Here is a 27,512-nt window from a genome sequence, read left to right as displayed (position 1 = left end):
AACTATAATTACCTTCAGTATGAATATGCATAATTTATGCTAAATGGACGTCCCGGATTTTGTAGATACGTGCCTTTGATTTTCATTTTCAGCGGCTCTGTCCCCTACTGCTTCGGTTTGAGAGTTATGAATCAATCCACTAATACAGTCAGCAAGTAAATGTATCGCGCTAACTGAACTGCGAACTATTACTAAAAAAATTGAGCAATTTAAAAATGTTTGTATTTATTAGGGTACACGATTGTTATAAAAAAAAGTCAAAAGACAGTCACGGTATACACACATTAAAACATTAGCTCATGCTTTTAAAGGGCAATGGGAAATGTTTTAAATTATGAAACTTTGGGCCTGGTACTAAAGCTGTGCTTTTTATTAGTGTAATACCTCACAGGAAGTTGAAAGCAAATCGGGATCAACGTTACACATCTCAACTGCTTGTCCCTCGGATTTACACTTGCATCCCCTAGTTTCACTGCTGCCCCACATAAAGTCAGACCAATTTATAAGCGCATACCTTATTAAATAAATAAACTAAGCTTCTACAACTGTATAGGGCTTAATGTATATTTTGAAAAGTATGAAAGCGCTCCACTTTCTCATCCTCACCTTTGCTTTTTTTAATGCTCCTTAGTTAAGAGGTACGTATCATGCGTTTTCTCGAGTAAACGAAAGTCTGTAAATGCAATGACAATCAATAATTACGAATGATAACTAGTATTTCAGGGACTGAAATCAAAGACGTATATTTTTAAAAATGTATTTATTAAGATTGACGTGATACCCACTCCCTAAACAATAGCACATCTGCCAGTCACAGCCCATTCTCGTGCCATTTACGTGGCGTACATAACACCACCCCATGGTCGTCACGTACAGAAGGACGTTGTTACTGTTCTCTTGGGAGTACTAGGGAGCAGTTAGTACCAGGAGAAACGGAGACCTGTGAGAAGCAAGTTTGTAAAGCAACGTATGGCGCCTTTGTTACAGCTACTTGCAAGGTTCTCAGAATCTGCATTTGGTTCCTACGGAGTGTTTTCTAAAGGGCTTACAAGGACTTTGATCATTTTCTTCCAGCTAGCTTGGAGGCTACGGATACGATTTCCGTACTTCTATATGATTACTTCTATGATGCTGAACGTGAGACTCCAGGTACACTTTTATTATTTATATATGTATTGTAATATAGATCTCTTAACAAGCACCTAATGAGACATTTCATTACCAGCGACCTTGATTGTCTTACTTGTATGTCATCATAACCATGACCTTTCAAACACTTAAGAGATATTGCAAAGTAATTGCTAGGTTAAACATAATTATTTTATGTGGATTGGGCGCAGTTTAAATTGCCAGTCGTAACATCAGCTCTGCGACTTTTTTTTTCTTCTTGTTACTAATTTTGGATTGTATGTCTGCTACAAAAGCGTTATAGTGGAGGTGCAAATTCATGCATGTTTTTTTTAGCAAAATCGTACTCTCGGCTAGACCAATCGCAAAGGGGGGGGGGGGGATTTGGGGCTTTACACGTACTTAAATATATTCACGCCGAGGTCGCTGTACGTTTGACTAAATGACTTTGTACACAACTTCACTTGGAGATTACCCACAACTGTACTTTTTCTAGCAAAACAATCTTACCCTAACAGTAGATATCATTCTCCTCACTGTTGCAGTATTCTTGAAGGAAGGGATGTCCCAGGCACCTGTTGCCCCCCCCCCCCAAGTATTGAAAAGCTTGAAAAGGATCTTGTTTGCACTGTATGCCCATTTATGCTACACACACACAAACTATGGCATAAAAGGGGCATACAGAAGTAGCTGCCCAGAACTGAATTGCCCCAGGAGAGAACAATCATTATAGGACATAGGAGTCCATGTACATCCAAAAGGAAAAAAGGTAGAATAAAGAAGAGGGGGTTGGAGGGAAGGAGCAAATATTGCACCAGTCAAGAGAAGGACATCTACTGTTATGGTAAGATTGTACATAACTGTGCTATATTCTTCTATATCACTGTAGCAGCTATATTTTTCTATACCACTGTAGCAGTTTTCTTGAAAAATGGGAGAGTAAAAAAGCTCAAAAAACCAAGTGATGAAAGGAAACAAAAAGACGATCTGACTTATGAATACTCCTAGTTTTATCCAAATAGTACCCAAGCTGTCTGTGCAAATCCAAGGTATGCAGATCCCTCTCAGTAGCAGACTGAGGAAAAGGGGGGAAAAAGAAGGGAGTTGTACTGCCTGATTTAAGGACAACTCATTTACCACCTTGGGCATAAAAGAAGGATTGATACGAAGGGACACTCTGTCCCTGTGAAAAAAACAAAACAGGAGAAATGGCCATAAGGACCTGGAGCTCAGAAACCCTCTGAGCAAAAGTAAGAGCCAACAACAAAACAGTCTTCCAACTACATTGGTGCAAAGAAGCAGAAACTGCAGGGGCTGAAAGGGAGCCCGAGTCATTTTTCCAAAACAAAATTAAGGTCCTAAGGAGGAGTAATTAGTTTCGTTGGAGGCCTAATATGCAGGACACCTTTATTTATTTAACATTTGTTAACTGGGAAAGTCTGACTTGGAACAAAGCCAATTTTCAGCGGACTCCTCTGGGGAAATGCTCCAGATGTATGTCTTTGTAATGCAGGAGGAAACCGGAGTACCCGGAGGAAACCCACACGAACGCGGGGGGGGGGGGATATGCAGACTCCGCACAGAAGGCTCTCCAGCTGAGAATTGAACCAGAGAACCTCTTGTGAGGTGACAGCGCTACCACTGCGCTGTCCAAGAAATAGGAGGAGTCAAGGGTAGATAAGCAGAAATGGCTGACAAATAGTCCTTCCCAGAAGAATAGGCCAAGCCATCCTGGAGCAAGTCACACAAATAAGAGAGGACCAGAAGGACCTCCACTGAAAAAAGGTATTGGTTACAAGCATGGCACCAGACCTAAAATGTCTTCCATTTGGACATATAAGGTTTTCTAGTTGAGGGTTTTCTTGTAAAACCCTTAGAATGTCCTCAGAAAAGAGGTGCTAGAATCATCCACATCGTCAGTTACAGAGTGGACAATTGGGGGTGGATGAGACCCCTTGTCCTGTGAGGAAATCCAGTCAGTGAGGTAACTTGCGGTGATTGCCCCTGACCAGATGCATTAAGAGGGGAAACCAGTGCTGTCACGGCTAAAAGGGAGTCACTAGCAAGATTTTTTTGGGGGGTCCAGCTGAATCTTTTGCTGGACTCTTGGAAGTAAAGGAAGAGGAGGAAAAACACAAACCTCCCCTTCCATGGAAAGGATTAGGTGTTCATTTCCCAGGCCAGAGGGCATGGCACTGTGGAGCAGAAGCTGTCTCTTCAGAGGGGAGGCAAAAAGATTTACCTGAGGAATGGCCCACTGATGGACAATGCCCAGAAACTTGTTTCTGTGAAAAATACATTCATGAGCCTGTGTTTTGGACCTGCTCAGAAAGTCTGCCACAAGACTGTTCTCTGAAAGAATGTGTACTGTCTGAAGAGTTAACTGATAACTGAGAGCCACTACACAAGCCTGAAGAGCCGTCCTACAGAGAAGGTAAGATTTCGTACCTCCCTGCTTGTTGCCATACCACATCACTGTAGTGTTGTTTGTGTACATCTTCAGGGGGCCTGGTGAAAAGCCTGAAGGGCCAGAACACTGCTTGTTGCCATACCACATCACTGTAGTGTTGTTTGTGTACACCTTCTAGGGGCCTGGAGAGAACATGGGATGAAAAGCCTGAAGGGCCAGAATCAGAGCCCTCATTTTTTTCATGTTGATATGGTCTGATTTCTGATGGGGTGGTCAAAGACTCAAAACTTTCAGATGACTGAGAAGCCCCCACACCCCATGTCCGAGGCATTGGTGAATAGCTCTTGAGAAGCGACTGGAGGCTGAAAGGGCTAGTCTGGATTGAGAGCGAACGGTTGAATCCACAACTGAAATTCCTTATTGAGACAGGGAAGGAGCAGGTCACTGACAGTCAGAGGGTGATGATGGTGCAACCAAATCGACTTGAGGTACCATTGAAGCTTCCTAATATGCAGTCTGGCAAGAAGAAGCATCGGAATAAGAGAGGCCATGAATCCCAGGCCCCGAAGAAACTGCCTGGCTGGCGTAGCAGTCGGGAAGAAGAGACTGAAAGAAAGCAGTCAATGTCAATACTTTTGGAGGCAGAGGAGATGCCATCATTGGCACCGTCTGAAGCCTGCAACCCAGACACACATGATCCTTAGGGGGAGACAGGATTGACTTTTGAAAGTTGATCGTAAACCCCAGTCTTTGAAGAAGAGAGATGGGGAACTGCAGATCCTTCAGTAATCTACTAGAAGACGGCGCCTGAAGCAACAGGTCATCCTAGATAAGGAAAAATCTGAATGCATTGGAGCCCACAGAAGGCAATCACAGGAGCTAGGTATTTTGTGAATACCCTTGGGGCAGTAGAGAGGCCAAAGGGCAAAGCATAGAACTGAAAATGAGAGGAAGACAGAGAAATGTAAAAACTTCCTGTAGAGAGGGTGAATAGGGATATGTAGGTAAGCATCTTTAAGATCCAAGGATGCCCGAAAACCCTGGGGTGATAAGAGGAAACAGAACTTGAAGAATAAGCATCCAAAAAGAAAGGCTCTTGAGAAAGGTGTTGGGCTGAGAGAGATCCAGAATAGGTCTCAAAATGCTGTCCTGTCAAGGAACCTTTAATATCCTGGGATAAAAAAAAAAACATCCAACTTGGGAGTGTAGGACAGGTTGAATGGTCTGTTGGTTCAGCAGGGACTCTAGAACTTCCAGGAAATGAGGAAGTTGCTCTAGAAGTGGTTAAGGAATCCCAGAAAAAGACGGGAAATTTGCATGCCATGAAGAAAGCCTGATGGATGATGAAACCCATGAGCGTGAAGTGATAAGACTGCAGTTTAGAATTTAGAAGACAAAGGAAGAGCCAAAGGAACTTGGTCTAAAGGCTGGGGGGGGGGTGACTTGTCAAAGAGAAACTGACTTATCAGACAAGGGTGGCGTCTGGGCCACAGAAATCCTAGAAGCCTTAGCAGAGGTGGGCCCATCTTCCACCCCCCCTGCCTTTAGAGGCTTGGAGGGTTGCCTGCAAACAGAAGTAGATCTAGAAGGATAATTCCTCTGGAACTTGGGGATAGGAGACACAAAAATATGTATAAGGTTTTGCAAAGCTTTGCCTTTTGCTTGAGGAGACTTAAGTCAGCAGCAGCAGTCCCAAAACGATAAGTATTAGCCAAAGGAGCATCCAATAACTTGGCCTTAATGTCCTCAGGAAGTGACTAAAGAAGAAGCCAAGAATAATGCCTCATGATGGACCCACAAACTGGGACCCTAGAAGAGGCATCAGCAGCATCATAGCTACATTGGAGTGGCGAGCCACTTCAGTAGCAGAACCTAAAAGAGATAAGGTGGAGGATTTGCCATTAGAATCTGGGAGGTCAAAGATAACCTGACAAGCCTGAGCTACCGAGGCGAAAGTATACCTGGTCATGTGGATGTGATAATTAATAGCCCAAAAGGCCAGAGTAGAAGCAGTGTAAACTTTCTTGCAAGTCCTCTCCATTGCCCTGATATCCTTATCATAAGGCAAAAGTTTGGAAGAGGGCAAAAGTTTAGAAGGTTTGTCAGAAGAAACTGACACCACAACAGGATCATCAGAAGGACATTTAAATAAAAATGGACCATCTTCTGGAACCTTATAGGTTTCTTAGGAGCAGGAGGCTGCGAATCGGGAGACTTGGAGACTGCAGTAAAAGTATCTTAACAAGGTGGCCAACATAGGAGGAATTGCTGATTGACTTGGAGTATCCAGCTGAAGCAGCTTGTAATATTTTCGCTGAATATCTGACACTTGAGAAGCATCCCAGTTAAAGAATTCCTTCATCTTAGGAGTTGTGCCCCCAAAAGACATTTTCTTGAAAAGGGACTCGAGGGGACTCTGGGTCAACAGACTTCTTTGCATCAGAACCATAAGCCAAAGGCAAAGGCATCTGTGAAGAATAGGCCAATAACTCCTCACCAGACGGAATCTTCATTCAAAGAATCTGGTTCCCTAAACCATTTAGAAGGGGTAGAGATCCAAGGAGGAGTGGGTACTGAAACCTCTTGAGGAGGCTTTAGCACCATTAAGGTAGAGAATAAGCCCTGAGTAAACTCTTGTAATTCCATTTCAGGGTCCTTAGGACAGGATGAAACACGCTTCAGTTTTTGTTGTTTCTTAGAAAGAACATCAGCCCTAACAAATACCAGAGGTTCTGACCCTTGGCGAGACTTGAGAAGGGAACTTGGAACTTCCTCCCTGACCAGTATCTGCAAAATCCCTCTATGACCCTCCGAGATAATCAACCGCAGTTCTCCCTCGATGTCCAGAGCATATGCCTGCAAAGCCTCAGAGGAAGTGCAAAAAGACAGATCCATGCCAGCCTCCAGTGGGGTCATGGCAGAGGAATCTGATGTAAACACTGAACAACCTACATGGCTAATCCCTGCTTCTAGAGGGAAGTCTGGTGAAGGTTGGACAGTCAAAGAATCTGGCTGAGACTTCTTGGCCACCTTCTTACCAAGTGGGAGTATTTCAGGGTTAAAGGATTCCACCATGGTACCATGGGCTAAGTCTAAGCAGTTGGTTTTCAAGATAAATGGCCAGGGAAGACTAACTGCTTTGGATTGTCTCTGGCACAAATGCCTTACATATACTACAAGAAGTATTGTTGTGGGAAGCACCCAAACAAAAAAGTCTCTGATCATCATGATCCTTATGGGGAATCTGCCTCCCACACTGACCCTTTCCCCTCTTGGATAACATGAGTTCTAGGTAGTGGACCAAGAAGGAAAGTTTTTTTTTTTTTTAAAGATAAAATTAAAAAGAAAAAACAATCCCAGTGGGTCTGGTGTTCTAAGAGGTCAGAACAGCAGCAAAACATTCAAAACAGTTGGCAACAATGGTGTTTGAACTGGCAGCAAAAGAAGTCCTGGGCAGTTGTGTCTGTACGCCCCTTTTATGTTCTACAGTCTTGAGTGAGGAGCATAAATAGGACATAGAGCACAAATAAGATCCTTTTCAAGCTTTTCAGTACTAGCTGAGCAACGGGCAGCCCGGGACGGGACATCCCCCTTCTTTCAAGAAATACAGCAACAGTGATATAGACGGACATCTAGGTAGTATAATATTCCTAATTTCCATAGTGGTACACTAGACTGCCCACTGCTTATAAATATCCCTCATTAGACTTTTGTCTGCTAGTCATTATATAAATGCAAACTTGGAGGAACTTTTTGTAGTCTACTTTGCTAATATGGTCTGTTTTGCTCATGAGGTATTTTTAAAAGATAAAAGTTGTCAAATCTGCACACAAGTCCAGTGTATTTAGAGGTTTTAGTGTTTTGAGTATTTTTATATCATACTGTCTTTTGTTGCTTTTTAAAGTGATGGTTGATCTGACAAGACCCCCTAATTAAAACCTTAATTAAAACCTTTGCATCTAAAGGGTGAACAATCTGTAATGCAACATTTTGACATTCATGCACATGTTTTGGTAGTGAAATACACCATTTTGTACACATCAGTCAGTGTTCAGTACTCACTTTATCCAAGTTGGGGAAGTAGGCAGCTAAAGCCTGTCACAGTAGGTAGCAGGTGAAGGTTGAAATCAGTCCTGAGAGGGTTGCCAATCCATCACGGAACACCTGCACTCTTAAACAACACACACACGCACACAGTTATTTGGCTGCCTAGTGTTATTTGGAGCATGACTAGTTCACATGTGGACATGTCTTTTGGTTATGGGAGTAAGCCAGAGACCCAGAAGGCATCCTTCCTTGGAAGTCAACCAGCCACCCAGGTGTTGTGAGGCAGCAACATTGACCGTTCAACAGCTCAGTGTAATTTTCCTTAATATGTACAGTTACTTATAGGGCTACTTATGTTTATTAGACATTATTTTGTGTAATCAGATTTGTTTAGTATCACTATTCCTGCAAGCTGGTGGACTGGCATAGTAGACCTTTTTTCAGATATGATTTGAGATAATAAATAGAAAATGTGCAACATAAAAGTTAACAAAGACTTTGTAAATGGAAGTTGCCATAATTTTTGTGGCCTTGGCCTTCTGCAAGTTTGTGTAACAGTTGCAGAGAGTTATAATGAAACGGTCTTGAAATTCATTCCTGTGTTAATATGTATGCAGGTAGGATCATTTTATGACACTGTTTATAATTTTGCTGCTGTTAATGATTACTGTATGTTTTGTTGAAAGTAAGGTTGTTGTAGGTTGGGTATTGCATTTTTGTTTTATTTGTTTTGCGCAGGGCAGTCCTGCGGAACAGCTGCTAGTTTTTAGTAGAGGTCCATGAAGAAAAGCTTGACATAACAGTAGAGTGCATTACAAGACTGGATCCTATATTAGTCAAGTAAACCTAGTAACTTAACAATTGAATGATATTATACATAATAAAATACTGACCACACGTATTGTAGGTTCATAGGATGATACTAGGCTATTGGCCCGGAGGCCCTTATAAGTCTAGCCAATAATTTTGCCCATGTTCCCACAAAGTCAGCACCTGTTTCCCCTGTCCAGCAGGGACACAGGTGGGATCCCAGAGGTGTATTTTCTGTTTCTCATCCAGTCATCCAGGTTCTTCTTAAAGGTGGCTAGAGAGGTACTATGCTTGACATGGAGAGGGAGTCTATTCCATAGATGGGTGGGAAGTGTTTGAGAAAATCTTTGAGTCTTTGAGAAATCTGTCCCGCCAACCAGTTCTATTTAATGTCCCAGACCAGCCTGAGGCCTTGCGTGCAGGTTGTGTGAGTGGAGTTTGACTTACGGATATGCAGCAACTCCATCAAGGCTAGGTCTGAGATGGCCTTGTATGCCAGACACAGGTCCCCTCTGAGCAGTCTGTACGAGACTGGGTAGAGGGACAGGGCTTTTAGCCTGTCAGTATAGGACAGGTGTTTGAGACCCTGGATTTTCCTGGTTAGGAACCTTTGTAGTCTCTCCAGCTGCTGCATGTGCTTGGGGGGCATTGTACTCAATAATGGGTCTGATAAAGGAGGAGTACAAGTATGTTTTATAACCTCCTTTTTCTTGGATGAAATACCCTTATGAGGTGGGCCATGTAGAAAGCCTTCTGTACAATGGTGGCAGCATGGTGGTCAAAAATCAGGTTGCTATCAACCTGGGTCCCCAAGTCCCTCACAACCGGTAGCATGCTTAGTGCGTTGTTATTAATGTGATAATTAGTTGGGGACACCATTTTTCCCAAAGGGGATAATGATGCGTTTCTTGGCATTCAGTTTGAGGCCATGCTTCTGGCACCAGTCATTTGTTTGGGTAAGGCCCTCTTGGACGATGTTCGCATCATTAGGGGAATTTAAGACAGCACACAGCTTGCAGTCATCTGCAAACTTAGTCAGCCACAGACCACTGATTTTTGGCTTGCACCTCTGAAAAGTATATCCCAAACAATTAATGCCCCAAGACCGATTCTTGGGGTACACTCCATTACAGGTCTACTACTAGAGATGACTTCCCTATTTTGACTGAGTGGGTTCTGTCAGTGATACAGTTAGCTACCTATCTGGTAATATACGGGTTGATGCTTAGCTGAGAGAGTATCTATTATGCCTGAGTGGGGAATAGTGTTGAGGGCTTTGGCTAGGTCAAGGTAGACTGTGCACTGTCATCCCCTCGTCCATGGCTGTGGTGACTGTTTCAGAGAAGTGGACCAAGTTTAACAGGCATGCTTTCCCTTTGACAAAACCAAACTGTGTGGGATCAAGCGTTTGGAGGTTGCTAATGTCCTTGTTTCTAAAGTCCATGATGATGAATTCCATGGCCTTGCAGATCAAGCTATATAGGCTGATGGGCCTATAATTGCCTGGATCAGTGGACGCTCCACCTTTGTGTAGAGGTATCAGAGTGGGTGTCCTCCATTCAGCTGGTATGAAGCCGGTGCTCAGGCTTTGGTTGAATAGGGTGCCTAATGGAGCTAACAGCTCCATTAGGCACCCTAAGTTGATTGCTGTTTTTTCTTTTTTCTTTTTTTTTTCAACTTTTTACTGCTCAGTTCTATCCAAGGCTAGCCCACTCCACTCCTCTGTCCTACCCTTATTCCCACCCACCCCCCCACTTCAGTTACATTTATATTAACCTGACCATACCCACAGATCAATCCATCCAATCAAAAGCTCCCACACGCCTCCCCTTGTTACTTGGCCACAGTACACACCCACCTCCCTAGCATTATTTACACTTCCCTCACACTTTCCACTCCATCCACCCATCTCACATCCATCAAACTTTCCACTCCATCCACCCATCTCACATCCATCTATCTCCCACCACCCAATTACACACTCTACAACAAGATGTCTCACTGCTTAATGATACTACTGCTTACCATCCTAGGCTACCTTACAACCTACCATACTATTCTGAAATACACACATCACCCCTTCAGTCACCCTACACAAATACGCTTCAATGTAAAACCAGTCCCATTCATCATAAACCCAGCTGTCTACAACTGCACAGATATAGACCTTGCTCCACTGGGATGGCTCCCACATGTAACCCTCTAATGCAAATCAAATATATAAAAACATCTACCTAATTGAATCCCTATTTAGCCTTATTGGAGATATTCACCCTAACCCTGGACCCACATTAATTCAGTATAATGCTAACAAGGCACAACAGTACCCTCCTAATCTCCCAAGAAAAAGCAATGACCTGCTGATAATAAATTTAAACATTAGAAGCATCCCTAATAAAATTCAGGAACTTCATGCAGCCCTTCTGTATATTCCACTGACATAGTCCTCCTAACCGAAACCTGGCTTAAACCAGATATCTCAGAAAATGCCTCCCACTGGTTATAGTATTTATAGGCAAGTCAGGAACTCTAAAAGAGGTGGAGGCATCACCTCACTCTTCAAAAATCATTTCACAATAGACATTATCAGCCATAATCCCCCAAATATTTCTAACTCAGAAATACTTTTGGCTAGAATAAAAATCAGTTCTAACAAAAACATCAGCATTATTGGAATCTATATTCCCCCTGGTGATAATGCACAACACACTCGAATCAGTCTTGCAATGGACTATTAAAAACCTCGACCAATAGACCATCATACTAGGGGACTTTAAAATTAATTGGTACTCCTGCAACTCTGAGAATCCAACTAATCATATCAACCTTCACGGCTTCACACAGTTAATTCAAGCTGCAACAAGGAATGATAAAGTAACTACAAAGGAATCGGTCCTTGACTGGGTTCTCACCAGCTACCCCATTCTTTTCTGTAATACAGGTACACTCCCCAACAATGTGACCACCTCCCAACCTGTGTTATCTGTCATCTTGCTAATCCTGCAAAAAAACATCTATCCACCAAAATTTACTAACCTTAGCAAATCGGACCTAGCCAAGCTAGACATCTGCTGCAACAAGATAGCAAAATTTGCCACTGGTGTCCCTCTTAGAACACACCACTGCAAGACCCTAAATCAACTATCTTGGTTAAAATTATGCAGTCAGCTCACACTCACACAACTCTCCATGGCCCACCAAATGTTTTATGAACCCGAAAAGACATCAGCCCTCCAAGGCCTCCTAATACTGCACGCAAAACTCGTGCCCATTAAGATCCACTAGCAAAGCTCTAATGGAAGCAATTAGAAGTAAAAACAGCTCAGGAGACTCTCTTTATTCCTCATTGCAGAACTGTGGGAATGCCTTGCCCTTTGACATTAGAACCACAACTAACTAAAAAAAAAATTGAAGCATCTCATTAAAACCCACCTCACCAGTTCCTGGCTATGGACCTGTGCCAGTCACAGTTAACCCTACCATAATACTATTCTTTTACCATGCTTTCTCTGCCCACTTATCCCAACTGATATTTCCACCCATCTACATTCCAATCCACCTACCCAAACTCCAAATAAACCCTATTGCATAAACCAACTTCTGATCTCTCTTTTTTTTCACTCTAAAAATTAAGCATCATTTAATTTCTTACTGTGCTATCACATTGTGCACGATGTAGTTGTACTTGCATTGTTTTGACTTATTGTCTAAATGTGTGATTACCCTGTACAATATCAAGAACTGTCATTGCGTATAATGAGGCCAGTGTATAGTGTTACTTGCCTCTTTTCTGTACTAACTTGATTGTTGTTTTTGTTACTTTTTTTCTTGTCAATGTAATTTTTAAATTTGTGTTCTTACCTTTTTTTTTCTCCTTGCCAATGTAATACATAATTGTATTAACAATGGAGCTTTTCTCCCCAGGTCACTGCTGAAAAAGGGCAACCTGCCCAGTCGAACTTTCCCAGTAAACAAATGTAAAGTAAAAGACAGCCATTCATTGGAAAGGAAAGATGTAGACAAAGTAGGAGTGAAGGTACATTAAAAGTGAGAATGCAGAAGAGGAATGGATAGGTAAGATGTTTAAGGTACGAGAGTGCTTAGGAATGGTCTGCAAATTCCATTTGAAAGTATGTTAGTACTTCTGTTGGTCAAGTAGAGTGACCACTGATAAGTACCAGATATTTATTAACGGTGGCCATCATAGTGATAATACAAGCACAGAGTATTATTGTTTAGTATCAGTTATTTCCTTTTATATTTATCTAACCTTAGAGCTTTTAATTGGTGCAATGAATTGGTGGGATGTCAGTTTGCATTCTGTTGGTAGGGTGTTACAAAGTTTGTTTTATTTTACATGTTTAATGCTGCATATCAAATTCTGAGATTTATTGGCGACTTATTTTATTGATTGGTGAGGTTGCTTTAGACATTTTGTTGTCCAAGTCTTTTTTGACTGTGCAGTTTTGATGATGAGGCTATCTTCTATTTGAATTGTTTCTTTTTAATGAGTTCATGATAAAAGGGCATTTATGATTGTGCAAGATGTTGCAAGAAAAGTTAGTTTTTTTGGGGGGTGTTGTGACTCCGAATTAAAAAAAAACTTTAGTGAAGAACAGTGGTGTTTGAGAGACTTGGACATTGTCCGGAGCTGCCATCTCAAGAATGGCTGTTTGTTCCAGATTGTGTTTGAAGATGGTTAGGAAAGGGCTCTGCTTCACATGAATAGGAAGCCTATTCCAGAGGAGGGACAATCTGTGGGACACATCTGTCTCTCCAGAATAATCTGTTCATGTCGGAGAGTTTAGTAAAAATGCAACATTTTCATCAGAGCTGGGACAAGACTGCCTTGTAGGTCAGGCATTGAGCTGGGTAAAACTGGCTAGGCTTGTAGGGGCCCTTGAGCTGTTAGCCTAGTAACCTTTAGGAAGCTGAATACAATGATGGGGCTTTTAATCAGTTTGGATATAACATGTTGGTTATACCCTGTAATTTTTCTTTTCTGTGAGAAACCTCTGAGGACACTCCATCTGTTGCAGGTACTTGGCAAGGTACATGCCCAAGGGTGCATTGTACTTAAGTATTGGTCTGATGAGGTTTGGGTACAGAGGTAATGTGACATTCTTGGATCTGGATGCTCTGCTCTTACTTACAAGCTGAGCCACGCAGAAGAATTTCTTCACCACTGTGGGCAAATGGTAGTTAAAGCTCAGGTTGCTGTCTGAGTACCCAGATCTCTTGCTACTGGGTCTAGTCTTATGGGGTGCTGTCAGTGTTGTAATTTGCAGTGGTATTGATTTTGTCAAAGGGTTTTATTATGCACTTTGGTGTCAGAGCCATGGTTTCAAACTAAATGCAATCATTAGTTTGCTTCCGTCATCATCATTTGGGGAGTCAGTTATTGCCTCCCACTTACAGTCATCAGCAGACTTGGTCAGCCAAAGCCATCTACATTTGCCTTGACATCTTTGAAGTATATCCCAAACAGGAGGGGGGCCAGCACTGAGCCCTGTTGTACTCCACTGTTGACTGGCCTCTTGCTGGACTTGGATTCCCCCCTAATAACATGTGCTCTGACTGTGAGCCATTTGGCTTTCCATCTGATGACGTAGAGGTTTGTGCCAAATTTTGCAACTTTATCTGTAATACCTGAGTGGGGTTTTGTGCCAGATGCCTTGGCCAGATCAATGTAGGCGGTATACACGGACTTCACCTCATCCATAGCCTTAGTGACCTTCTCAAAGAAGTCCACCAGCTTGAGCAAGCAGGACCCACCCTTGACAAAGCTGAACTAGGTCAAGTATAGAGTCTGGAGATTTCCTGGTCATCATTAATCAGGTCCATGATTATCCTTTCCATAGCCTTGCATATGAGACTAGTCAGACTTATGGGTCTGTAGTTTCCTGGGTCCATTGATGGCCCCCCATTGTGCAGAGGGATGGCTGTTGCTGTCCTCCACTGTCCTGGGACAAAGCCTGTCTTGGAGACTGTGGATGAGTAGAGATCTGAGTGGATCTGATAGTTCATGTCTCAAACTATTTATTAGACAAAGATTCCATCAGTACACATTGAGGCCATGCTTCTAGCTTTGGAGAGCACAGTGATGACCTGCTCTTTTGTAATAGCAGGCAACAGAGGGGTAGGGGGTAGTTCATGGGGAGTGACCGGAGGTAATGATGGGTAAAATTTGAACAGAATTTATTATCCAGCAAATATTTCTTCTGGCTGAGTATAGGTAGTGCCAACTCCGCACATAGTGGATTGTTTGCATTAAGATTTCAGACACAATTAAAAAATGCCTTCTGGTTATCCTTTGCTTGGGAGGCTATTTGGTCTCGTATTTAACTTTTGAAAACTTGTGGGAGACTAGCAAAAGCTTTGGGTAAGTCTAAAAGAGAGATGAGAGATTGGTTATCGTCTCTAGCTTTGTTGATGGTATCTAAAAAGGATACCAGGATGATCATTGTATTATGAGCTGACCCAAATCAATGTTGTGTAGGGGTAAGCAATTTTTTCTTGGAGATGATGATTGATTGTGTGCATTTTTCCAGTATTATGGAGAGAAGTGGCAGAATTGCGGTGGGTCTAAAATCTGGTGATGTCATTGTCGTTCTCACCTTTGTGAAGGGGAATTCATAGATTGTTGCTAGGCAGACGACGAGGGGGGCCTTTCTAAGCCTAGCAAAGTTTTACTGAAAGAATGACTATGTCTTGTATCCAAATAGGATATTGAGGACCGGATCTTCATAAACTACATCTGTCCGTAAGAGATATGGGTGAGAGGGCTGGTGTAAATTGGGCTGCTGTAAATTTCCCATTACCCAGGCAAGGCTGTGGAACATATCATCCTGGAATTATAAACAATGACATTGGTAATCTCCAAACTCTGGACCCTACCCAGTCCGTGATTGTAAAAGGCAGATCATGTCTCCTAAACCTGATAGACTTCTTTGAAGTGGTCCTGAAAGCCGTAGATGAGGGTAAGGTGGCCGTAGATGAGGGTAAGGTGGTTGACAGAGCCTATCTAGATCTCGCTAAGGCTTTTGACACCACCCCCCACTCTGGAATTACAGATAAACTCACTAAACTAGGTATAAATCCCTATGTCACAAGATGGGTTGCCAACTGGCTCACTTGCAGAACCCACACTGTGAAAGTAGCAGACTCTAAATCTAACTTCAGACCAGTAACAAGTGGAGTACCACAGGGTTCAGTCCTAGGTCCTCTCCTGTTTGGTATCTTACTTCTCTGAAGTACAGGCTAACACAGAAGGTCTTTGGCCAACAAAGTTCACAGATGACTGCAAACTAGGAGCCATAATAAAAACTCCTAACGATGTGGACATCCTACAAAAGGGCCTCACGGAGACGGATGCCTGGTGTCCAAGCCGTGGCCTCAAGCTCAATGCCAAAAAGTGCATTGTCATCCCTTTTGGTAAAAACTCTGTACCCATGAACTATCACATAGGCGGTAGTCTACTTAACACTGAAAGTGTGATAAGAGACCTTGGGACACAGGTGGACAGTAGTCTCTCCTTTGAGAATCCCATTGCCACAGTGGTCAGGAAATCCTTCTACATGGCACACCTCATCAGAAAAGGTTTCTCATCCAGGAAAAAAGAGGTAATTGTTCCCCTCTACTCAGCACTCATTAGACCCATTATAGAGTACAACGCCCCTTTTGGTATGTACCTCACAAGATCTCTACAACAACTGGAAAGGCCACAGAAATGCCTCACAAAGAGGATTACTGGCCTCAAACAGATGCCCTACACAGACCATCTCAAAAAACTCAAGCTTTACTCCGTTGCATATCGCCTACTCGGAGGCGATCTCTGCCTAACATACAAAGCTATGTCAAACCCAGAGCTGTTGGACATGCTCCACTTAAATCCCAATCTCTCCGAGCTACACACTCTAGGGAACTAAACCTTGTCACCATAATAAACAGAACATGCTGGAGGGATAGATTCCTGTCCCAGAGACTTCCCACAAACTACCTATCTATATCAAACAAAGCTCCTCATTTGCACTCAAGAAAAATCTTGATGATTGGATGGGAGATATGAAATTCAACCCGGGGGATCACTTCTGTGGCTCTGCTTGACAGGGGCACAGGACATAATTTTATTGGGTGGCAAAAGCCAGGGTACCATTTGGCTAGGCTTATATAGGCCCTAGGGCCAATAGCCTAGTACCTACCTATGGACCCATCCACTGGTCTAAGTTGCGCAAGAGACTAACTTGGCTTCACATGGATGGGAAGCTTGTCCCATAGGAAGGGCAGTCTCTGGGACAGATATTTGTCTATCCTGGATGTTCTCTTAAGTCATTGACAAAGTTCAGATCCTTAGACCTTGTAGTTCTGGTACTGTTTGACTAACAAATAAGTGTGGGGTTTTTGGATGCCTTGTAAGCCAGGCATAGATCACCCCTCTGCAATCTATAGGAGACTGAGTTGAGGGAAAGGGTGTTAAGGTGCTATATGTAAAGAAGGTTTGTTATGTGTTTTCTTTTTGTATGGTACCTCTTGAGGTTGCTCTAATTGCTGCGTATTCCTGGTCAAGTACATGCTGAAGGGTGCATTGTACTCTGGTCTTATAAGAGTAGAGTACAGTGGGATAATGGCTTCTCTGGACCTAGATGCCCTGTCCTTACTTATAAGATATGCATTAAAAGAATTTCCTAACCACTATGGCCACATGGTGGTCAAAGGAATTGTATGGAATTTCTGGACCTAGATGCCCTGTCCTTACTTATAAGATATGCATTAAAAGAATTTCCTAACCACTATGGCCACATGGTGGTCAAAGGAATTGTATGGAATTTCTTCAAGAGGGGAAGTAGGTTTCCTACATGATAGAAATTTACACCAGGAAAGCAATAGTCAGTAGCTAACTTAAGGTATTCTGGAGGAAGGGTGCCTGCAGACGGCGACCATGGCTTAAGTTTGTGTATTAGATGACTAATATGAGAGAGAGAGACTGGTTTTAGTTTAAACAGCGAGTTGTTTGAGGAAGGAAGATTTGATTTCTGAGGAGTTCGAGGTAAGTGGAGCTGCAGTCTGAAGTAGAGGTTGAATTTGGTTTCTGAGGGGGAGGGGTAGGGCATGGATTAAAGGCAATGTTAGTACCAAGGTGCAAGTTTTCTGCACAGCCCAAGATATTCCAAGAGTTATGTATTAGATTTGAGGATCAGAGTAGTATTGTGTCTTTTTGTTGTAGGTTCTGAGATTTGTCTTTCTGCCATACTTTGCATGCCATAGCTGTGCTGTTAATCAGGCTTCTACTGCGACTGAAGAGCCAGAGGGAATGATGAGCTTTTTCACTGTTCCTTCTCAAGGCGCTGAGGTCATTTAGGGTATTTAAAGTATAGTATTGAATGTATGTACAGCAATACCCAATGGGAGGATTTTGAGAATGGACCAGTGAAAGGATTTTAGGGTGTCAGTGAACACGTTGCTGTTAGGGATATCTGCAAACTTTCACAACTTCTCTAGGTGGTAGAGTGGTGAGAGACAAGTCTGTAGGATGGTGGTCACCGAGTGGTCTTGGAGAATGCCTGATGTCTCTGTTCCTATCAAATACATTTCAAGGAGCCATTATTTTTTAACTTGTTTGTAGCGAGTGTGAGAAGTATTGAGTTGCATGACGTCCTGTAAGTTAGTAGTGGGGGTTATTTGATTTAGAGCTTTGCCAGTCCATATTGGCATCTCCAAGTGTAATAGTTTCATTATGAGTAGTGTTAGATATCCAATGTGCGATATATTTCATAATTGGAATATTATTATCTGGGGGAAATATTTAATAGATAATTATGCAGAGATATATTTTTTTTACTTGTTTAGTTTGAGAAGAGAGAGAGATAGCTCTGCATTGGCAAATTTTAGTGGGGTTTGTTAAAGGGAGAAAGTGCCAGAAAGTTAGAATAGATCGTAGCCACACCACTTGCTTTGTTGTATAGTCTGTCATATCGAATGATATAGCCTGGGGAATGGGTTTCTGAGGCTCTTTCTATAAGGCTTCAGTGGCAATATCTGATGAGTGTTATGGCTCCAGCAATATCTGATGAGTGTTATGGCTCAAGTTTTAGTAAGAAGTTGTGTAATCTATGTTTAGTTCTGCTTTGGTAAAAGGACAAGTTTGGTATTTCATGTTTGAAGAAAAAGGAGAAGGGTTGGATAGCATGGTGTTCAGAATAACGTAGAATGGGGGATAGTGTGTTAGGGGTGTTAGATACTTGGTAGTTTGTGAGGCAACATAGGAGAAATAATGAGGTGGTCATGCACCGTGTGAACATTTTTGATGAACACTGAACTGAGTGGAGGTTTTAAGGTGAGGTGATACTAGAGGAGTGTGGGTCAAAGTGAGTAAGCTGCAGTTATTTCAGACTAATGTAAGGTTTAGGTGAAGATGAGTATCTGATATGGCTAAGTAGCAATGGGAGGAGGGTGAAGAGGGTAGGATCTGTAGGAGAGATGGAGTAGAATGTGTTGTAGAGGGTTTTATTAATCGTCTGGAGTGCAATTTGAGAGAGGAATTAAATATATAAAGAGGTATAGGCATGTAAAAAGAAAATATATAGTAAGTGATAAAGTATTGAGAAGTATGTGTAAGAAGGCTAATTGGCAATAAAGCTGAACAGAGAATGACTTTCTCCTTTTTCTTCAATCTGCCACTTAGGCTATACGTTGGGAAAAGAGAAAAAGGGTGCCGCATATATATATATATATATATATATATATACCTGTATCTGTTAACCTGGTAGGCCCACCAGACATACTGCCTTTTCAAGGGCAACCTGGGAGCAAGGTCTGGTTGAGTAACTTGGTCATTGTCACATAGGAAGCAACTGAGGGCGAAAGGAATCGAACCCTGTACCACAGGAACTAAAGCTCGCAACTTTAACCTCTACATCAGTTACCTATAGTGTGACACGTGTGCCATTTCTCTATATTGTCATAATAGTTTTATTGTAACTTGTATTTAAATCAGTGACTTTACACCTGAAGCTTTTTTTCCCTGAACCTCCAGTACGAATAGGTTTCACCTTATTCAGTGTTGCAGTTTGTCTATAATAATAGACCCAAGATCTTGATGTCTAAATCCAGTTGTATAGAGCCTCATAAAGTCTGTTCCTAGCCCACCTATTGAGAATAGTCTGTTAATTTTGTTAACATGAGTTGTAATCAAAAGAAGCAAATCTACATGAAATAGCCTATGTGCAAGTGTGTATGGTTGTATCTTGTGATATGTCGTTGTATATAACCAGCAGTTCTTTCAGGTAAAATTTCTGCACTCATTCCACCTCTCTTATTAATTGCGGTTTGTATGTTAAATGATGCTCCATAGGTTGTTACAAGTGTTACCATTATTGTTAAGTGTCAGACTCTTGATGTCTCTTGAAGATGATGATGTTCTAAAAGTATTCTTAATAACCAAGCAACTCTTGCTTATTTACAGTGTTGCTAGTTTATAGTCAAATGCCTGGGATCTATCCTCAGTAATATCCAAGTGTGTCTTACTTTGGCAGATGTCAGTAAAATGTCATTGATAATAAAATTTAAATAAATTAAAAAAAAAAATCACAAAACTCTGTGGGGCAGGGTATCATTCTTGAGGTAGAGCAAATATTCTTTATCCTTGCACTCTGGTCACAAGCCAGTTTTCACAGGGTTTAGATAGACCCAAATGCATGTTGTCAAGAAATACTTTGTCAAGGGGAAGGAATGAGACAAGGATGCTTGCTTATCGCAGTTTTGATTAACTGTGTGTATACATTTTTTAATGATTGCTGTTAACAAGTAGAGAGAAGATGCTGTCCAAATTAAGACTAAGTGTATTAGAGCAGTTGCTTATGCAGATGACATATGTGCTATTTATGAATAGCTTTGAGGTGAAGATTGATATCGTGAAAGAGTTTGCAGAGGAGAATTAACCATAACAAAATCAAATGTGTATTTAGAAACTTTAAACTTAAATGGAATGGTAGTGTGAACCTTCTTTCTTGTTAATAATGTCACTTACTTGGTATCTTGAATTTAATTCTTGTAACTGATAGTAGGAGCACAGTAATAACCCATTTGAGGTGCTAACTCCCATTTTATGAGCTCTTTCATTGTCTGCATGGAATTGCAACCTGCACTCTTTGGTTGTCATTTGATATGATCCTTAATCAACAGAAGTATATGTTCATGAATGTTTTATGGAATTTTGAACATTCATCTGGTCATCTACTGTAATGACCATTTCCTAAGACGTTTATCAGGTGTGAGGTGGATATTTTATCCTTCAGCCAAGAAAGGAATTAGTCATGTAAATCATTTTGAATTGTTACATTCTACCCATGTAACCTTTTCCTGTAAAAGCCGTAATGAACCTTGGCTTTCCATATTTAAATATATCCTGTATTTCTATGGTTTCCTTCAATTTTTAAAGCAGTGGAGAAAGTGGGTAAATTGTACAGGCATAGAGTGGAGGTAATGAAGAGAACTATTGGCTCTTTTTGTAAAACTAGAACAAAAAGATGCAAGCACCAACTCTTGCGTTTTTGCAAAATATCTACGTAATGTTGATACTTGTTTACCTTTCCTTTCCCTCCAGGTTTGCCAGTTTATTATCGGGGATAAATATTTTCTGTGGTGTGCGTTCAAAAAAAAAAAAAAAAAAAAGTCATGCGTGTCCCTATTTATCTTGCCTAAAAATTAACTGTTTAGATCAGGAGTGTCCAACCCCCTCAGAGCTCTTCCATGCGACCCTTAAATGTAAATTTAATTTTAATTTAACTTTTTTTCCGTGTGTTTACACGTCCGCGTACTTTTGCTGTTATGCGCATGCGCCAACTTTCTTTTTTTCACGCTTTTTTCATGCGCATGCGCGAAAACACCGTTCGATCGTTTAGTAAAGAGGAACTGGTGAAACCATGTAAAACAGTTTATTTGTGCTACAATTACGACTCTAGCTGTTTCTGGAGTTTAACTGCGCAGGTGCGGAGAGGGAAGGAGAGTACTGAAAAACTCTTCAGAGGAACAGAGGTAGATCTTGTGTTTGATTTCTGTGCCAGTCTTAGTTTAATAAACTCTGTTTTCACTAGACTAGAGGAAGACTACATTTCCATTCGCCTTGATAGTCAGCTGTAAGCCATGACGGAGTCTCAGTCAGCCTTATTATTGCGAAGACAGTTGGCAGGTAAAGACAGCTCGCGTTGAGACTTTTAAACACTAAATATCTCGAGTTGGTTGTCGCCGCTGTTTGAAACGGTTACCGTTTAATGATGTTAAATGTAGAACTAGATTTAAATGTGTAATTTCAGCCTTTAGGTATAGATATACTTATTCAGGCTTTTTGAAATGCTCTTGAAATGTTTAGAAATTTTTAGTGTTTCATGGTTCCATATGGCATGAAGTATGTAATCAAATTGTGTTTCTGCATTGTTTTGTAATTTGCATATCAAATTGTTGGTGATTTATTGCAGTTTGTAATTAAGTGCAATTATTGGTGGTAACTGGATAATTGTTTGTGATATATAGGAAGGTATCCCTGATGAAAAAATGAATTTCTTGGCAGGCTTTTTGAAGCCGCGGTACCAGAATCATCAGTAAAGTGTGGATTCTTATTCTCTTTAGTGTCTCCGGTGTTTTTTTGCAAACAGTTTTTTTTCTTCGTTGGTGTTTTTATATATTAGGTTGTAGTCAACATGGTATATCACTTGCTAAGCCTAAGTGTGCCTTAATTAAGACACACTCATTTTATTCTTGTACATGCTTTCAGATGACTGCTGGTGAGCCAGGCAAACTGCGAATGTATTTATTCTGAAGGCCAGTTAGTCAAATACTAAAGGCTGAAAGTCACTTTCACTGATCCCTGATGATGTGCTTTTCGCACAGTTATGTAGCAATGGAGCTAATATATGTAAGTTGATAGTGTAGACTAGAGGTCTCTCCTCACATCAGTGTTGGTAATGCGGGGACTTTGCCTCCACTTGCAATAAGAAAATGTATTTTCTGTTCATTGAAGGCGTTATTGATAAATTAGCATTCAGAGGAAACACGTTCAACTGATCGACATGATTCCAACTAACAGAACAGTACGATGTTGGACAAGTATTCTGTGAATACACTCATATCATCAATCTGAACACGTTGAACTTCTCTTCCCCATTTAATGTCAGCAGTCGCTCTTTTTTTTTACTATGTGCAACTTATTTCATTGCCTATTTTCCTGGCACACTTTAGTCAACAACCAAAGGTATCATCACAAACTATTAAAACCAAATTCACCTGTCTGCAGCAGTAGCATTAGCCCTAAATAAAATGACTGGTGATAGCTGGCAGAGTGGTGTTCCTTCACGAAAAGGAAAGTTTCATTCAGCTGCTTTTGTCTCTAGGTTTGTCTGACACTCGGGCCGATATGTTGTGAGTGTCTGCTGTTTCATAGGAAGTGATATTTTGAGTAAAGGCATATAGTTTGTCTTTAGTATACTTTATTAATATGAGTTGTCTTTTTTATTTGTAATGTGCTCTTTTTTTTTATTTGTAATTGTTGCAGTTTCATTGTGAAGTTTTCAAACTAAGAGTAGGAATACTTGAGGCGCTATTTCTTTTTAATGTTTGTCTTATTTGAGGGACCTGGTGCCCTTTATCTTGAAGGGACGGGGCGTCTGCTTATATTTCAGTTTATTTGCCTTTTCTGTTCTTCTTTGCCCCTCCTGCCCATTGACAGACAGTTGGACTCTGTTTAATTTGACACGGCCCAAATTTACTGAGCATAAGACCTCCTCTAAATAGACTGGATCCATGTGCTACTACTACACTGTTTTTAAAGAAACAGTTACAAACTGGAAGCAGTTTGAGTTCGGATTACATTCTGGTGTTACATGTATGTGGTGCTTATGTCTTTTTTTAATTTTTTTTTCTCCCTTCGCTATGGGCTTTACCCCCAGACGCCTTCCTTTGCTTATTTAAAGGATGGTGGAGTGCCATAAAGGTGCCCCTTTTCAGTCAGGAATTTGTTACAAGAAATAAAAGTATTGTGTGTGCACTTTTGAATGCAGTATTACATTATAGGTGGTAGCTGATGATTAGGAGTTTAGCTGGTGGTTAGGAGTTTAATAGTGTAGTTGCAGTCGTACCTCTTCTAGATCAAGAAATCTGGACTAAGGTTACTACCTGTCCCACTTTGCTAGGGACAGTCCCGCATTGGGCAGTTGTGTCCTGCAAAACAGTTGTAAAAATGGCAAATGTCCTGAGATTTTAGGACAAAATTATTTTCTATATTTTATGTAACTGTTGCATTTTAATCTTTAATAAACAAAAAATTACTTTCACATTTGAAACATCACATAAATCTTGCTCATACTATTTTAATAATTCTGTGAGAAAGGGAAAACATGGAGTAGAAATGAAACAAAACTGCTAATATATAACACATCCCCCTGTCCCAAAAAGGCTTTCTCTTTTTTTCACAGAAGGAGGACATGTTCTAACTTTGTTGCATGGACAATGATGGAGTCATATTTGTACTTGCTTTGGAGTGACCTGAGTGCTTGCATTATGTGGCAGATCCTGGCACCTGACAGGCAGCTTACAGTGACCTTCTCCTTGTTCAGTCTGATAAATATTAAGTTACTCAGCTACTATTTATGAAATAGATGTTTGATTTCAGTTGCCATGTGCAATTAAGACTTTCCTGTAGTAAATTATTGCACTATTAGAGGGGATTAGACCCAAGGTTTGTACCTGTTAATTTTTTTTTTTACAAATAAACTAAGATGTTAGATTTAACTGTTTATTATAGTATGCATTTAGTAATTTATTTATTTATTTTGTAAATTCACCTACAATACAGCCACATTAGTCTGCATAAACCTGGTGTGTGTTGTTCTTTTTTTTTTTTTTTTTTTTTTGCTCTTCAGTTACTGTGAGACCTTCTTCTTTTTTTTTTTTTTTTTTTTTTTTGTCCTCACTTGCCGTTTGCCCCCAGACCATTTCTGTTGACTCAGTGTGGCCCTTGCAACTGAAAAGGTTGGACACCCCTGGTTTAGATTATCCGGTTTTTGTGGCAAAATCAGAATGCAGCCTATTTAGAACCCTTAAGAAAACCCCTTATTTTCTGGCAGAGATAAGACTTGGAGGCAACTCTAATAGTGGCATTACAGTGTCATGGGCTTCGGCTGGGGGGGGGGGGGGGTCCAAGACTCGTGCACTGGTGTCTTTGATGGAATTTCCATCTACATTGTGTAATTCTCTCATGTTTTTGTCTGTATAGTCCGATATTTATAAAAAGCTTTCTCGTTGTCGTAAATGATGATTTCCTTTGTAGTTTGCCTTTAGATGCGTACCTTGTCTTCACCATTATCCTTCCTTGTTGGGGATATATATTTTTGGAGTCTGAATTAGATTATTATAAAATGGTCTGCGATGCTGCAGTAATCACTGTATTAAACTCATCTGACCATTTTCATGTTCATAACTCCTCCTCTCTTTCTTGTAGTTGGAGGGTTTAAACATTTTTGCATTGTTAAGGGAAATTATTCTTGCTAAACTCTTCTGTTTATTACTTGCCACTTTATATAAATATTTATTTATTTATTTTATTTTATTTTATTTTACATTTGTTGACTGGGCTAGTCTAACTGGATATATGTCCATTTTCAGTAGAGGCCCCGGGAGAAAAGCTCCACATAAGCAAAACTTACAACTTCAGGTACAGATAAATAATTCTGTAACAAGTTAAGGTACAGTACTATTTTGAGCTGAAGAATACACATTTTATATAGACATATTATTATTAAAGGAGCAGAGGATAAGAAACAGAGCAACAAACTATTTTAAAGTGGCACACAATAAGAAAGAGAGGTGAAGAAAAAAACACAAAAAAATGTAGCAGCTCAAGGAGCAGTATTTAGCAGAGAGTTATACCATTTATTTTATAGTAGCATAGCAACTTAAGGGAAGCATGTAGTAGGAAGTATAAAGAAAGCTTATATGGATATTTTTATGTGAAAAATAGATTACTGCTGCTAGCTAAGCAAGTACACAATTAGAAAAAGATTGTGAGTGCAACTGTTATAAAGACTAAAAAAGTAAAGGTGAGACTACTGTCTAAGGCATGGAGAGAGTAGGAATCCAATTGCAAATGATAATGTGGGAAGGCTACAGAGGAAGTGGTGGTAAGATTCGTCTGGATTACTACATGGGCATAACCAGTTGTTAAAAAGGTGTTGTTTGAGTTGTTTTTTGAACATTTTCACTGAGCAGAGAGATGAGAGTTCATAGGGAAGGAGGTTCCAGGATTTGCAAACAATGTTGGCGAACAGAGAGTCACCGGCCTTATTTTTGGATTTGACTGTGGATACCAGTACTTTTATTGGCTGAGCGAAGGGTTATCAAATTACTATAGGGGGTAAGAAGGCTAGTAAGTATAGGAGAATTTTTTGGAAGATAGAGGATATTATGGGCTATAATAAGTTGTTTAATATGTAGTTGATTATGAAGTTTTAGCCATCCTAGTTGTTTTAGGTTTTGACAGTGATGAGTTCTAAATGAGGAACCAGTAGCAAATCTGGCAATATTGTTGTAGGAGGTAGCTAGTTTAAGGTTGTTTCTTGATAGGTTGGTATAGATGGGACAGGCATAGAGGAGGGTGGAAATTAGATGGGTGAGGGCAATAGTTCTAGCAGTTGGAGTAAGGAAGGGTTTAATACTATAGAGGGAGCCTAATTTTCTGTTTACTGTTTTTATTGTTGTGTTAATATGTATGTCAAAGCTAAGATTATGGTCTATTGTAACCCCTAAGAGCTTGGTAGTTGGGTCGGGAGATATAATGATACCTTCATTGGATATAACTGTGAAGTGAATTGGGGGGGACCTTTGTGTGGGAGTGAAGAGTAGTAGTTTTGTTTTTTTAGGATTCAGGAGGAGGCTATGCTGTAAGAACCATCTTTCTACACTGTTAAGCACTGTTTGGGTAGTGGCATGAAGTTGAGATGTAGAGGTAGCTGAGCATATTGGTGTGGAGTCATCAGCATAATGGATACATGCAGCTTGAGGAATGATCAGATTGAGATCATTTATGAAAATTGAGAATAGGAGAGGGCCTAGGATAGAACCTTGAGGGACTCCTAGGGTAATAGGAAGGTGAGAGGATAGATTATTTTCCCAGAGCACAGCCTGTTGCCTATTCTCAAGATAAGATTTAAACAATTGTAAAGCCTGTATATCTAGTGAGAGAGAACAAAGTATGTTCAAGAGAAGTTGATGGCTGACCATGTCAAAGGCTTTTGATAGGTCAATAAAGAGTGCTGAGGATAGAGTATTGTTTCGGTTATTGTTAATACAGTCAGAAAAGGATAGGAGGGCTGTGGTGGTACTATGGTGAGGCCTAAAGCCATGCTGGCAGTTAGTAAGTTATTTTTCATTAGGTGGTCTAGTAGTTGGCGGTGGATACATTTTTCCATAATTTTAGATAAAGGGGAGAGTAAAGCTATTGGACGGTAGTTTGAGAGTTCAGTTGAGTTGCCTCCTTTGTGGAGTGGGATAGTATGGGAGACTTTCCAGGTAGATGGTATTGTATTGTTCCTTCAGTGATGGTTCTATTTATAAGGATGGAAGTAGGAAAGGATATTGCCGCTGCAGCTATCTGTAGATATTCTGCTGGTAGATGGTCAGCTGAGGGGGTGCAAGGTTTTAGTTTATGAAGAAGAGTGCAGATGAGGGAAGTTGGGACTGGTTGTAAATTAAATTATGGGGTTAAAGTCGACCAAGGAGAATGATAGATATGTGTTAACAGGAGGTAGTGAGTTGGCGAGAGTTTGGACTGCTTCAGTAAAGAAGGTATTGAAGGCATTAGCAATATGCTTTGGACTTTCATAGTTGGATCCTGTAGGGGTGGGAGTTTTGGACTGTCCTGGGTGGAGTCTGTTAATGCCTGCCCAGAACTTTTGTGGTTTATATTGATGGGTTTGCTGGTTGGTGTGATAGAAGTTCCTTTTATCTAGAAGTATAGACTTTTTGGTGACATTTCTCAACTGTCTAAATGTTAGATGATCAGCAGGGTTTTTAGTTGCTCGCCATTTGGTCCAGATTTTATTTCTGTGTATAATTTTGTGCCTTGTCTCTC

General features: G+C 40.8%; 1 protein-coding gene across 1 annotated transcript in view; it reads left to right on the top strand.

Annotated features, from left to right (window-relative positions):
• The first annotated feature begins 873 nt into the window (after positions 1–873).
• LOC122800795 (small integral membrane protein 10-like protein 2A) overlaps positions 874–27,512 on the top strand; it is a 162,585-nt gene continuing 135,946 nt past the window's right edge. The window contains exon 1 of the mRNA XM_044070068.1: positions 874–1,149. Within this exon, the coding sequence (XP_043926003.1) occupies positions 970–1,149 (180 nt within the window). The 5' untranslated portion in view covers positions 874–969. The remainder of the gene's footprint in view (positions 1,150–27,512) is intronic.

This window comes from Protopterus annectens, chromosome 1.part0 (genome assembly GCF_019279795.1).
Source record: "Protopterus annectens isolate FY-2018-M chromosome 1.part0, PAN1.0, whole genome shotgun sequence".
Classification (NCBI taxonomy): Eukaryota; Metazoa; Chordata; order Ceratodontiformes; family Protopteridae; genus Protopterus; species Protopterus annectens.
The sequence above is the reverse complement of the archived record's forward strand: the minus strand, read 5'-3'. Positions and strand labels throughout refer to the sequence as shown.